The sequence below is a fragment of the Cyprinodon tularosa genome, unplaced genomic scaffold (assembly GCF_016077235.1).
Source record: "Cyprinodon tularosa strain WSP-4 unplaced genomic scaffold, ASM1607723v1 ctg30, whole genome shotgun sequence".
NCBI lineage: Eukaryota > Metazoa > Chordata > Actinopteri > Cyprinodontiformes > Cyprinodontidae > Cyprinodon > Cyprinodon tularosa.
In genome coordinates this window covers 6,818,262-6,831,437 of record NW_024039008.1, presented here as the reverse complement: position 1 = coordinate 6,831,437, position 13,176 = coordinate 6,818,262, and the positions used below count along the sequence as shown (strand labels likewise).

Sequence of the window (13,176 nt, the reverse complement as noted above, 5' to 3'; positions counted from 1 at the left end):
TGCCAGTGAAGCTGAGTGCTCCCACATCTCTTCCTTCATGGTCCCCATCTACATTAAGATAAAAAAAATCTGAGAAAAAAAGTCAGAATTCTGGGAATAAAGTCAGAATTCTGGGAATAAAGTCAGAATTCTGGGAATAAAGTCAGAATTCTGTGGTTTGTCCCATTTTAAATTGAAATAATATTTAAAAATCAGGTAACTTTTTTTTTTTTTTTTACTTTTTTGGTGGCCCTAATCCTCTTCCGTAAGAGTTTTACAAGCATTATGTGAAATAATAATAACCTTTGAGATTACATTTATATATTGATATTTATGGGGAGGGAAATAGATGCATGTATATAGGGAATAAATAAAAAAAACGGAGCAGATGGATCTGGGGAAAATTCCCCAGCAACGCGGTGATCATGTTTTCCTGGTTACTGAAGAGAGAAACGCTTTAAGCCGCGATGATGATGGTAATCAGGATAATAGGGAGTGAGAAAAGAACTCCGCGTGGCGTGGCGGCAGTGGGAGTGTCCGCGTGCTGAGTAGAGTCGCTCCACTCCCTGCTCGCGCTCAGATGCTTTCCTCCTCGCAGGCGACGCACACACTGGCACGAAAAGTCTGTTGTTTGAGGAGTTTCTTATCTGTTTGCATCCCCGCGCTGTGATGTCAGCCCCTCGAGCCGTTCTGGTACTGCTCTGCGTGGCGTGGGCTGTGGCGCGTGCCCGCAGGAGTTCTCTGGATCCGGAGGATGTTCAGGAGAAAGTCAACAGCGCGAGATGCACGTCCAGGTGTCTGAGTCTGCACATGACCCAGCTGACTGCAGCCTTCAGACATATTCAGGTAAATACTTACATCTTTAAATATATCAGCACAAGTCATGTTTATCAGTATTTGTTTTCATTAAAGATGCGGAAATATGTGCTTTCATAATCTATTTAAGCATTTTAGACAGTCCTTTATGAAATATTCATAGTAAAACATTTTCACATGTTGCTTCGTTATGTATTTGTTTATTTTTCACTACCAAATAGAACAATCAGAGATATGTAGTTTTATTATAGTTTTTTCAGATGTTTTTTATTTTATTTTTATATGGTATACCTAAAATGTTGCTGATTTTATTAAGCCCTTTATCTCTCTTACATTGAAATAAATGGCCTAAAATATATCTTATTTAAGCAGGTAAGTAAAATCAGCTGTCAATGGAATGAGGATTTCGATCCCTGAAATAAATATACTGAATTTGAAATATGATAAAGAGGAGTTTTTTTGTTTTTTTCTTATTTTAAGTGCAGCGATATTATTTCATGGACAAATCGTTTTACTTACCAACCTAAATGTAGGACAAATAGACTTATATTTTAGAAAGTCTTACTCTTTTGCAGCATCAATGCTCCTAGATAAATTTGTGGCGTTAAAGCATCAGAAAAAGGAAGCCATGATTAGAATGGGACACATGGAGAGTCGGATACTAAAACCACATCTCTTACAGGCCACTGTTGAATACATAATATGGTAACTTTGGAGGAGCTGCAGAGATTAATAGCACTCCTCAAATCTGACTTCTGTTAAAGGCTGTCAGTAAGAAAAACCTTTTTTTTTTAAAAATGGCATACACCATTTAGTGGATTCCTATAATCCATGCAGGGAACATGGGAAACATGTGGAAGGAGGTACTTTGTACCGAGGGAATAAAGCACATTACCTCAAGCTCACCTCTCCACCCCTCATGTGAAGATATAACTAGTTAGATACAGGGTATTTTACCCTCCCACAGAAAAAGTGACTGCAAACATAAAGTCAGAGCTGACCTAGATCATGAACTAGAATGGCCCATTCAAAAGCACAGACTTATACAATAGACACGAATCTTTGGGAAGACTTAAAAACTGATATTCTCAGATGAGGCACCCAACTTGACATGAACTTGGGTACATTTCAGGAAATTTAAGTGCCTAGAAATGCAAATCTGGTCGAGACACACCCAAAAATATGTATTGCAGGGAATTCAGTAAAAGCTGGTTCTATAAAGGGAGGGCTACATATTCAAACTTCACATTTTAGATTTCTTTATATCAAAAAAAGGAAAACTTCAGACAGTTTTGTAACATGTGATAGAATATAATCCTCAATAGATTTAATGTGACTGAAGACAGTAGTTAAAAAGCCATCAGTAGTTTGTTGCACAGTATTGCACCATTGCTTTATGGTTAAGTGTTAGAGATCAACTAACAGCATGGGGGTGCTTTCCTGTCTAAATCAGTTTAGTAAATCCCAAAGCAACAGGAGTGTTGTGTTTGATGTATTAAAGTTAATAAAGGTCAGCTTTTATACATAATTAATACTGTTGTAACAATTTGTTTTCATGTTATTTCAATCACAATGGGTAAAATTTATTTTCTAATAATTTGCTTTTCCTGATTACCCTGTGCAAGATGTACAGCAGCACATGTTGGTACAGGAAAAACACAAACGTCTCGTCAAAGAGTAAACACTAAGGTAGAGCACTGGTTTGTAAAAATAGAGTTGGGAAAACCTAAACCTGTTTAAAGGTAAGTTTTACTAAATTTCAATGTTGCAATCAGTTGGTTTATAATTGTGTTTGGACAAAATTCCCTTTGATCCACTTTAACCAATAATTGGCTGATACTAAAAAAATCTAGTTTTAGATTTTTTTTTAATTATTTTTTATGCTTCTGCAGTTTTCAGTTGATAACAAAAAAATATGGGATGCACATGGTGAAATTTTTCTAAATCGTATACAAATCTTATTATGGTTTGAGACACATAAATGTAAATGCTAAATGTCTTTTAATCTGCTTTTTGTCTAAGGCCACGCCATACATCAAAGAACCAACAGCATATATTGTCTTTTGTGTGAAAATAAGTAATAAAATCTCTTAAGACACATCAAGTTTAAAGGCACATAGTCACGTTACATGCCTATATTAAAAAGACTAGAATCCAGTTGGTTATGATAAAATAAGGATATATTTTCCAATCATCTGTCCTGATAGCGTTTTGATCCTCCGTTTTGTGCATAAAAGAAACCTATTATCAGAAACGAAGCGCTGACATTAACAGATGTAGTGCCACCTGCTGGCAGTACAATTGAACTACCAGAAAGACAGGTGGTGGCTATTAATGAAGCTACTAAATCAGTCCCAACCATGCTGACTGTGTTGTAACGCCTTGCAGAAAGCTAAGAGGTTGGAGTATTGGGCTTAAAAGCGTTGCTAAGTCCAGTAGCACTGTTGGCAAGGAAATGTTCTCCCCTGTTTATAGCTTCAGAGTGAAATCAGAATGCGAGGCGGGTTGAGGTGTGACGCAACGAGAAGCGCGACAGTTCAGTCTAAAGAACATGGCGGCTTCAGCCGATGAAACTAGCGTTAGCGTGGCTATCGAGCAAGTTTTATCGGAATTACAGAGTATTTCTTCAATGAAAGAAGAACAAAACACTGCTCTGGAGGCTTTTCTGAGAGGAAAAGATGTTTTTGCTCTTCTCCCGACTGGTTTCGGCAAGAGTTTGATCTATCAATTGGCTCCTCTTCGTCGTCGCTCTGTTATGTCATATGCTTCGTTGATCTGATTGGTTTATTTGGCCCGTCTATCACCAACATGGGCCAATCAGTTACCCAGTATTTTTGCCCCTTCTCAAAATTACTTCACCGGAAGGTTTCCGGATATGCAGAGCAAATCCATCTGGCGGAGTCAGGTTAGCATAAATATGGGTCAATTGGAAGAGAAGCGTACTTGTGATGTCACCACATGCTCAGCTCGTCTGGAGCTGCATTTCACCTCCTGGTATTAATAGTCTCTAGATAATAATAATACATTCTGGATTTTTTCATTTAGTGGGGGGAATAATAATGAACACAATCAGATAAACACAAATCAATTGAACATTTTGCCAAATTAAACAAAAATATCGCTTTCAGAGCCAGCGGTCCTTCACACATGGCACGCCGAGAGAGGGCTGAGAATTAGACCTGGCTGCCGTTACCCTCTGAGGTCCGCTGGTTGCCGCGGTCCTCTCAACTTCAGCATTTAATCGGTAAATGGACCATTTAGTGACGCTTAAAAGTTTTATGATCTCACCTCAAATGATCTTAAAATGCAATTTTATTGAACAACGGCAACAGAAAAGAGAACTGTTAGCTTATTACTCTGAGCTCTGTGAGCGCTCCATTGAAAGCTGCTGCAGTGCATGCTGGGACAGCTGTCAATCTCAAGAAAGGATAAGTCTGCTCTCAAGCATACTTGGTAAATAGGCAGGGGCAAGAACAACATCCGGGGACTTTGTCCGTTCTCAGTCTGCTGTTCTTGTGAATTGGAACAATGCTAGGGCTGAGGATGATGACGTTTCACGAGTACACGAGCACATGAGAATGCACAAGTACACATATTGAGAAACGGCCTTACCCCTGGATTCCACATACTCCGTCAGCGCTCCGCTCCGCCCCGCTGACGTACATCGTGCGGAGTGCTTGTCTTTCATGGAAATCAATGAGAGCTGTTGCACGTCGACCGCTACTCCTCCGCACGTCTTCTCCGTCCGTCACCGACAAATTACGGAGCCGAGCTATTTTTTGCTCCGCTCCGGTCCGGCCAGGTCAAGATCCGCAATTGCAATCGCACCAAACAGGAAAAAGAACATAGACAAATTCCGGTTCGTCAAATTAAAATATAGCAGCAACAGATCGGTGACTAGAAATTATAGCACAATTCTTATATATATATATATATATATATATAAAAAAAATCTAACACCGTTTATTTAAATGATTGGATCCAAACTATTGGTTATTCACCAACCAGGAAGCAGATTTCTAATCTCCATCAAAATATTTATTTTATACAGAGGGACTTAAACTTTAATCAAATCCATTCAAAAGAAACTTCTTATTACAGGAATGAAAAGAGATGCTGAGTTTGGGAGTAGAGAACAAGTTCATAAAAAAAAAGCTGTTTTGAATTATCCTTATCCCCGTTACAAAAATCTACAAATATATATTCATATATTTGGGCAGAAAACTGAACATATGCTGGATGATGGTGGGATTTTTTTAATATGTCATATTAAATTAAGCACTCACAGGGTTCATACAGGAATGACTGACTCTAATTTAATGCTATTAGAAATTATTTTAATGCCATCAACAAGAACCATGTACACAAGTTATTAGTGTACATGAAATATGAAGGAACTGTAAGCACAGTTCCATGACTCCTGTATGTATGTAAACGCACGCACACACACACACACACACACACACACACACACACACACACATATATACGTATATATATATATCCTCTAGCTTTTTCTCCGCCTCGAGCTTCCTTTCCGAACATACGGCTTTATGATCAGTTTCATGCAAATTAATAGCGATATAATATATCGGACGAAATTGTTTTTATAAGCATTTTTTATTAAATAATTATAAATACTTCGATAAACATATTTAAATAATTTTAGTTCCAATTAAGGCCTTGATTTAAAGAAAAAATTAATGAATTGTAATTATTTTTTATGATCCGCGGAAACCCTGGTCGCACATGCTCTCTACCATCTCCAAGGAACTCAGAGGGGAGCGGACGGGACCACAGCGGCGGCTGTAGGCTTTGCTTTGCGCAGGCGGTCTGGAACGCAGCGGGGCGGAGCGGAGCGCTGACGGAGTATTTGGGATTTCAGGGTTAGTGCACTCCAGTGGTCAGACTGTTTTCCCATCACAACTCCAGTTTTATCCCTGTTGGAATCAAACATCTTCTCTGCCTTTATCCACTTGATCTTTGACTTTTCTTTTTTTTTTTGGAACTATGCAGGGATTTCCACACTCGTTCGCCTCCATTGCTTTTACTAGTTGGCCAATTGCACAAATCTGCAGTGATGTAATAGGTCACATGACGTTGTTATTGTAAAAATACACACAAAGCCTGTACTTACAATCAAACTGAGTAAAAAAATTTTTTTTTTCATAAAAACATTGTATTCAAAAAATTCAAAAATCAGATAACAGGACTATTTATATACCTTTAAGAAAACAGAAAAGAAATTAGTATTGGCCCAGAAACGTGTAATCAATGTTTCTTTGAAAAATAAAGTAAAGTGACACAGTATAATAGCGAGAAAAGATCTTTTTTTGATATTTAATTGGCTTAATAGATTTTACCTAATTAAGTTTTCTTGCAAACATGGTGTGTTTCTTATACGTAACAATGAATAATCTGTATTTTGTACAATAGATAAAGCTTAGTTCACCCAAAACCACTACAACTCCTTAATAACTCAACAGAGGTAACCCTACAGTGTTGTTTTCAACGTTGTTTACACCTGGCCCAAACATTCACTGCTGCAAAGATCGATGGTTGTACTTACTTAGGCAAAGATACGCCTGAAATATGTTTGCTCCTTGGTTGTTAATAGTTCACAAAATTGCTCATCTGACTGAAAATTGTTGGTCCATATACTGTGGCCCTTTGAAGTGAGAAATGTTAGATTAACAGGGACATTAAGGACGTTACCAAGTTTGAAAAGCCACTTATCGTTAACGGCTTCAACATGTGCACAGTGTGTAGTGGGTGGGAAAGTCATTAACTAGACTTTAGTCCCAGTGGCTCTGAGGTGTATAGAAGAGGCTATGTATGTGTGTGTTGGTTTGCATATGTTCATGTGTAAAAACTAAGGTTGGGTCTGGTCCCCGTCCATTCCGGAGTAGACTCCAACACCTGTGAGCTAATAGGGGTGGCCCCTGGATGCCTTTGTACCCCGGAGATCAGAGTGTGTTTGTGTGTGGAGGGGTTTCTGGGACAGAGGTGTGAGAAAGGCAGCATTTGTTCTGAAGATTATCGAGTGCAACTGTCAAATAGACAACATCACTCTGCAGGGATGCAAAGAAAACTTTGAGAGAGGTTGTTGCAAACAGAACAGTGATTAATCATTTTTTTAGGAATTTATTTTGCAGAACCATTTCTTTGTGCAAAGTTCCTGTCTTTAGTCAAGACTAATGATGTTCTTTCTGCTCTGTGATTTTTCTCGCTCTTTGGACAGAAACATAATTTTTTTGCATATAGCAGATAATTTCTAAGTTGTTTACTTGGAAACCATAAAAGGCTTAATAGAGCAAAGGCGTTTTAAAAGCAAACACCAGCTTTTATGAGGAACCCTGGGGCACCTTTATATTTTCGCTGCTTTATTTTGATCTCAAGTCAAATCTGTACATTCCAATTTTCTTTTTAATCAAACCTTTATTTTACCAGAAAAAAATCCCATTGAGATTAAAAACCTCTTTTTCAAGGGATTCCTTTCCAAGAGGCTGCAAAGTTACACATTGAGAAGTACATTTACATTGCATTAAAATGACAGGAACATAAGAAAAACATATCAAGTAAAACTATTAAAGATAACTGAGGCCAAAAGCAATAAAGGATAAAAAGAAAATTCCACTCAAAAGGAGCTGCACAGATAAAAATCTTTCTTCCATAGATTTGTGTGGGCAAAAAAGAAGCAACAGCTGATCATTGGATCTCAGACCATAAAAGGGCCACATGCTTCTCTGTGTAAATAATGCACAAATTTAGATAAAATAAGGCTATATCTGTCTGATAGTGTTTTGATCATCCCTTAATTTAATTTGTCATCAGAAAATGCAACCAAGCTCTACTTTAATATTGAAATTGGTTAGAAAGTTTTATGTTTTATATCTAAGGAAACCCAGCAGATAGCATCCAGTCAGTAGCTACGTTTACATGGACACAACTAATCGGATTGAAGGCCTGATCAGATCAAAAATGTTTCATGTAAACATGTCAGACTGAAGATTCTAATCCGATTCGGTCCGATCGGAAATAAATTTAATTCCGAAAGAGAGAGGTGGTTTTTGCCGATCGCCATTCTGATTGGCGTCCATGTAAACACCCATTCGGATCTTAAGAGTAAAATAATCTTCACTGCACATGTGTGCGACGTCAGCGTGACGTTTTTCTGCCTTGTCAACAACAGGAAACCACCGGTCGCTCTCGCTCTTGTTGTGAACAACATGGCGGGAGGAGTCTAGGAACGCCGACTTATACACTCAAGTTCATTTAAAGCTGCAGGAAGCAGGAATTTATCCTCCTCCTCTTCCTCTTTTCTCTCTCCACAGCCCACTCGCTCTCCCACGCCGGTTCAATCGCTCATTCTCTACATTTTCTCTCGGACATTTCGCTGCCAAGCGCTTTTTTCCTCCTCTCTCCGTTTTTCTTTCCGCTCGCTCCGAGCGCATCGTTTGTCAGGCCTCCCAAAAACCAGACGCAGACAGAACTGCCAAGTTTGGCAGGAAGTTCTGCGCATGCTTAAAAGATTTAATCTGATCCAACGCTTGGTACATGTATACACACGTCATGATCGGATCATTTCATTTAGTGTCCATGTACACAGAGATTTTGAATTTCCGATAAACCAAGGTTTGGATCGGATCGGGGAAATTTTGCGCATTTAAACGTAGCTACTGACTTGCAGCATAACTCCTCCACTATGGTCCCATAGCAACAGTTGACAGTTGCTTGCACTGTTCTTTAACCCAGCCTTGGTGGAGCTTGAGATATAATTCATTCTCATGTTTGAAAGTAATTAAGCCCCAGACCAGAGCTTAACCAGAGACAGCATAGCAGTTCAGTTCAATTAAATTAAATTCAGTTTATTTATATAACACAAATTTACAACATACGTCATCTCAAGCCACTTTACAGACACAATTCAACCAGATCATCCAGTCAGATTGGTTTAGACTTTTCCAAGGAAAACCAGTTTATTGCATCGACTCATTGACTCTTCAGCAGTCCCTCACAACATGCATACTTGTAGCGACAGTGGAGAGGAAAACTCTCTTTTAACAGGAAGAAACCGCCAGGAGAACCAGGCTCAGTGTGAGCCTAGTTCTGTTGGATGGAATTGGAATGTCGTTTACCTGCCTATATGATTGGAATGGTTGAAAGCTGTATATAAACTGGATCAGCTTTGTTTTTAATGGTGATTTCAAGTAACATTTGTTGTGAATACAAATACCTGACTAAACATTGAACTAAATTACAAAGAAAATCAGCAAAGTGTTGTAGAGACACAGATGAACAATGAGAGGCAAAACTGCAGGCAAAAAGTTTAGGGTTGTCATAACATAAAAAATACAACCAACCACTAGTCACAATCCCCTTAAAAGATAGACAATCAATTATCCTATCAGGAAACAGAACATCTGAAGGAAACTGGGGTGGCTGTCTGAGTCATTTTGGGGTTTGAGATATTTCTGTACATCTGTCACCAAAGGAAAATCTGCTTGGCCACATCATGGAGATCCTCTCCATTCTTTGATGCATTGGTAGGATGATTTGGTTCACTGTGATGGATGTCTAAAAGGGGTTTTGTGTTGGATGGTTAAAAAACCCACATTGATAACGATTCCAGTCGTCATACTATCAGTTGTATTTCTAAACCTCTGTCATCTCACACACATTTCTTACTCTAGCTTCATGTGGGTGAGCTCTGTGTTTTTGGCTCTTTCTCCCCATCAGTTTGTGTATGGCATGCGTGTAGCCACTAGAATGTGAATCACCACTTTTCTATTTACACCTCTTTCTGCTGCCTGTCTGGGTTTTCCACTACTTTCCCTCGTATGAAGTAATAGTGTAATTATAGCTCTTTTGTGTGCTACAGAGTACACGTGTGTGTGTGTGTGTTGGGATGCTGTCATGTTCCCACATTCTTCCTTGATGTAAACTACTAAGAATAACAAAAAAAAAAAGTCCCCACCTCATTTGTAGAGTTACATCTTTTTGGACACCGTAGATGAGATTCAGGGGTTTTGCTTGTTATAGCAGTCTGGAGTGTCTGTTATGTATCCAGGTTCAACTCTGGGAAAAAAAACAAAATCTAGGTAATTATTATTATTTTTTTTTAAATAAGTGAATTGTTCTCAGATTGAGGAGGTAAAAGAGGCATTTTGCCAATGGAACAAGACACGTTAGATTTAAAATGAGAAAACACAATTGCATTGTCTTATTTCAAGTGCATATTATCTAATTGAGAGTAAAAATACTAATTCCATTGGCAAACTATCTCATTTACCTACTCAAATTAAGGGTAAACACACTTAATTTAAGAAATTTTTACTGATTTCTAGATTGGTTTTCCAGTGCATATTCGAAGTGTGAACACCGAAGAAACTTTATCCATGAATTCATTGTAAAAGTGTATAGCTATTAGGGGTGGAACGGTTCACAAAATCCATGGTTCAGTTTGGTTCACGGTTTCATGATCACAGTTTTCGGTTCGGTTCGGTATATGTTTATTATTATACCGAAAAAAAAAAAAAATAGTAAAAAATTATAAAAATGAATGAAAATGTTTTTCTTTATGAAATTAGGCTTTGCTTTGTGCAGGCGGTCTGGAGCGCAGCGGGGCGGAGCGCTGACGGACTATGTGGGATTTCGGGGTTAGCATGACATGTTGGTCATGTTGCTGTTAGCATAAACAAAACGTGTTGCACAATGCTTGCACACTGTTGCACTTTTATCAACAACAACAGCTTTCTTTCCGCTGTCATCGTAGGTCACTCTAAATGCAAAGTGGTCCCATACAGCAGACCTATAAAGTGCTGCTGGCGCGTCTTCCAACTCCTGTTCTTTCCCACTCGCCATACCCACACAATTCTCCACAACAACTAATTTTTTTCTGCTACAACTGCTGCTTCGCTTCTTCTTCTACTTCTTGTTTACTACTGGTGGTTGGCTTTGGTCGCAGTACCGCCACCTTCTGCTCTGGAGTGTAAACGCTTCGCTTATGAGAAAAAGGAGCAGCGCATGAACCGAACGAAACACACGCGAACCGAACCGAGACAGTCGAACCGAATGGTTTGGATGGTTTTCAAAAAACGTTCCATCCCTAATAGCTATACTTCTAAGGAATGGTATTAGCACATTCCAAGTCACCAACTGAAAATAAACAGTTATGTACGTAGAAAGAAAATGTATACCAACCCTGGATAGACCATGGCATGATTCCCACCTCTGTTTGTTTCTGGTTTCCTACCAATTCATTTGTATTTTTTCTCTCTCTTTGCGGTCAAGTAGCCAATTTCTGTCGTCTTAATTCCCTTTGTTAGGTAATCTTCTTTGCTAAAGGATATGTCTATCAAACAAGTGCCTGCTGATGACAGCATGCCTTTAAAATCTTTGGGTAGAACACCATCACAGTCAGACGGTCAAATGCCACAAATATTGTTTTAAGTCCATAGTATCACTACCCCCACACATTTATGTGGGTGAATTAGTATGTCATCACTGCTCTGCGGTAGGTAACTTTAATCAATCCAGAGGTCAGGTATACTGTGGAAACAGCTAGAGACAACCTCCAGGTCAGGTTGCAGGAGGGCAGACAAGGAGACAGAAGCAGGTAGACAAAGCCTGGTGAAGCATGAAGTCTTGCGGAGGAAAGAGGGCGGAGCAGGCAGGTGTTTCAGACATACTTGAAGACAGACAACCTGGCAAAGGGAAACTCAGACCAGAGAGGTTGACTGATATTTGGGCAGACAGCTAGGGGAGATACTGGCAGACAACAAAGCTTTGTGTGATTCAGTTTAACGATAAAGTCCATGCAGCTTTGTGATTGTCCTGTTATTTGATCAGTAGCACCAGGGGTAGATCGTGATTAGATCACTGTGGGGTAGGTTTTTTGCTCTCACATGAAACAAGGGAGAAAAATCCAAGGAAAAGACTGGAAAATCACACAGCTTTGTTTGTGACCGGTTCAGATGCTAACACCAATTCTGTTTTTAATTTATTCTCTATTTTTTCTGTCACAAATGTTCCTAAAATTCTTTCTTAAGCATTTCAAAGTCAACTAAAGGAATATATGTAAGGAAATTATGTATTTAATATTCGTTTGGCATTAGCTGTTTTCTTCCAAGGTGGAATAAAGACCCTGCGACGCCCCTCTCCTCATGTGGGTGCTGCTCACTGCATCGACACAAAGCAGCTGCCACCTGGCATCACACCAATTCTGGCTATTAGGTTATTTTTCAGTGGTGCCCTATAGGGGTGCATTAATCGGCTGGCGGGCTTATCAGCCTCGATTTCCTTAATTTTGGGAGATAGGTGATGAGCCAATACTTAAATGTGAAACCGATCTTTTCCGCTGATCTATGCAAGGGTCTGAATCAATGCTATATATTTTATCATTTCACAGGAACTGATTAATGCCTTTCAGTAAGATCAGATTGAAATATCCATCCATTTTCCATCATGCTTTAACCCAGATGGGGTCACGAGGGGTGCTGGTGCCTATCTCCAGCTGTCTATGGGTGAGAGGCGGGGTACACCCTGGACAGGTCGCCAGTCCATCGCAGGGCAACACAGATGCAAACAGGACAAACAACCATTCACATACACACTCACACCTAAGGAGAATTTTAGAGAAGCTCATCAACTTAACATGTTTTTTTTGACTGTGGGAGGAAGCCGGAGTACCTAGACAGAACCCACGCCTGCACAGAGAGAACATGCAAACTCCATGCAGAAAGACCCCAGAGCAGGATTGAACCCGGAACCGTCAAGGAAGCAGTGCTACCTACTGCTCCACTTAGCAGCCCAGATGGAAATACTTAAGGGATTTTTATAACAAACAACAGTGTCAGTCACAAAAAAATCTGAAATGATCAAAATCAGAATCGGCATGTCAGGCTTTCCAAAAATCAGAAATAGGTGATCGGCCAAAAACTTGCAAGGAATGCGCTGATACTTCCCTAAGATTGAACGTGAATAGAGTGAATTTCTTGTGTCATTTATGTGGTGTTGCTTACTCGACATTTCGCCAACAATCACGGTCATGAATTTGGTCGCTTTCCCATCGCTTGCCTGTTGACAGTTTAACTCAATATGGCGGACCTTGATTCTACCCAGTGAAAACCAAGCAACGGATGTCATCAGCATCCCTGAGTCCACCATATCCTCCAGAGGTACTTACACTTTTGTTTTATCGCTTTTCATGGTACTTGTGTCGGCCCAAGACACAAAACTGTTGTCCTGCCTTGGGGCTGGATCACCTGGAGAACTGAGGTAAGGTGGGGAGGTAAATAGAAGGTGCCAGAGGTGGCAGACCAGGGCAAGCTCTGGAGCTACAAGAGGAGGAAGAAGTTTGAATGAAATTAAATGAAATTA

The 13,176-nt window shown here is 39.5% G+C and overlaps 1 protein-coding gene across 1 annotated transcript in view; it reads left to right on the top strand.

Moving 5' to 3' along the window:
- The first annotated feature begins 513 nt into the window (after positions 1 to 513).
- The window catches only part of anos1b (anosmin 1b), a 109,427-nt gene continuing 96,764 nt past the window's right edge, over positions 514 to 13,176 (top strand). The window contains exon 1 of the mRNA XM_038291810.1: positions 514 to 825. Coding sequence (XP_038147738.1) covers positions 649 to 825 — 177 coding nt within the window. The 5' untranslated portion in view covers positions 514 to 648. The remainder of the gene's footprint in view (positions 826 to 13,176) is intronic.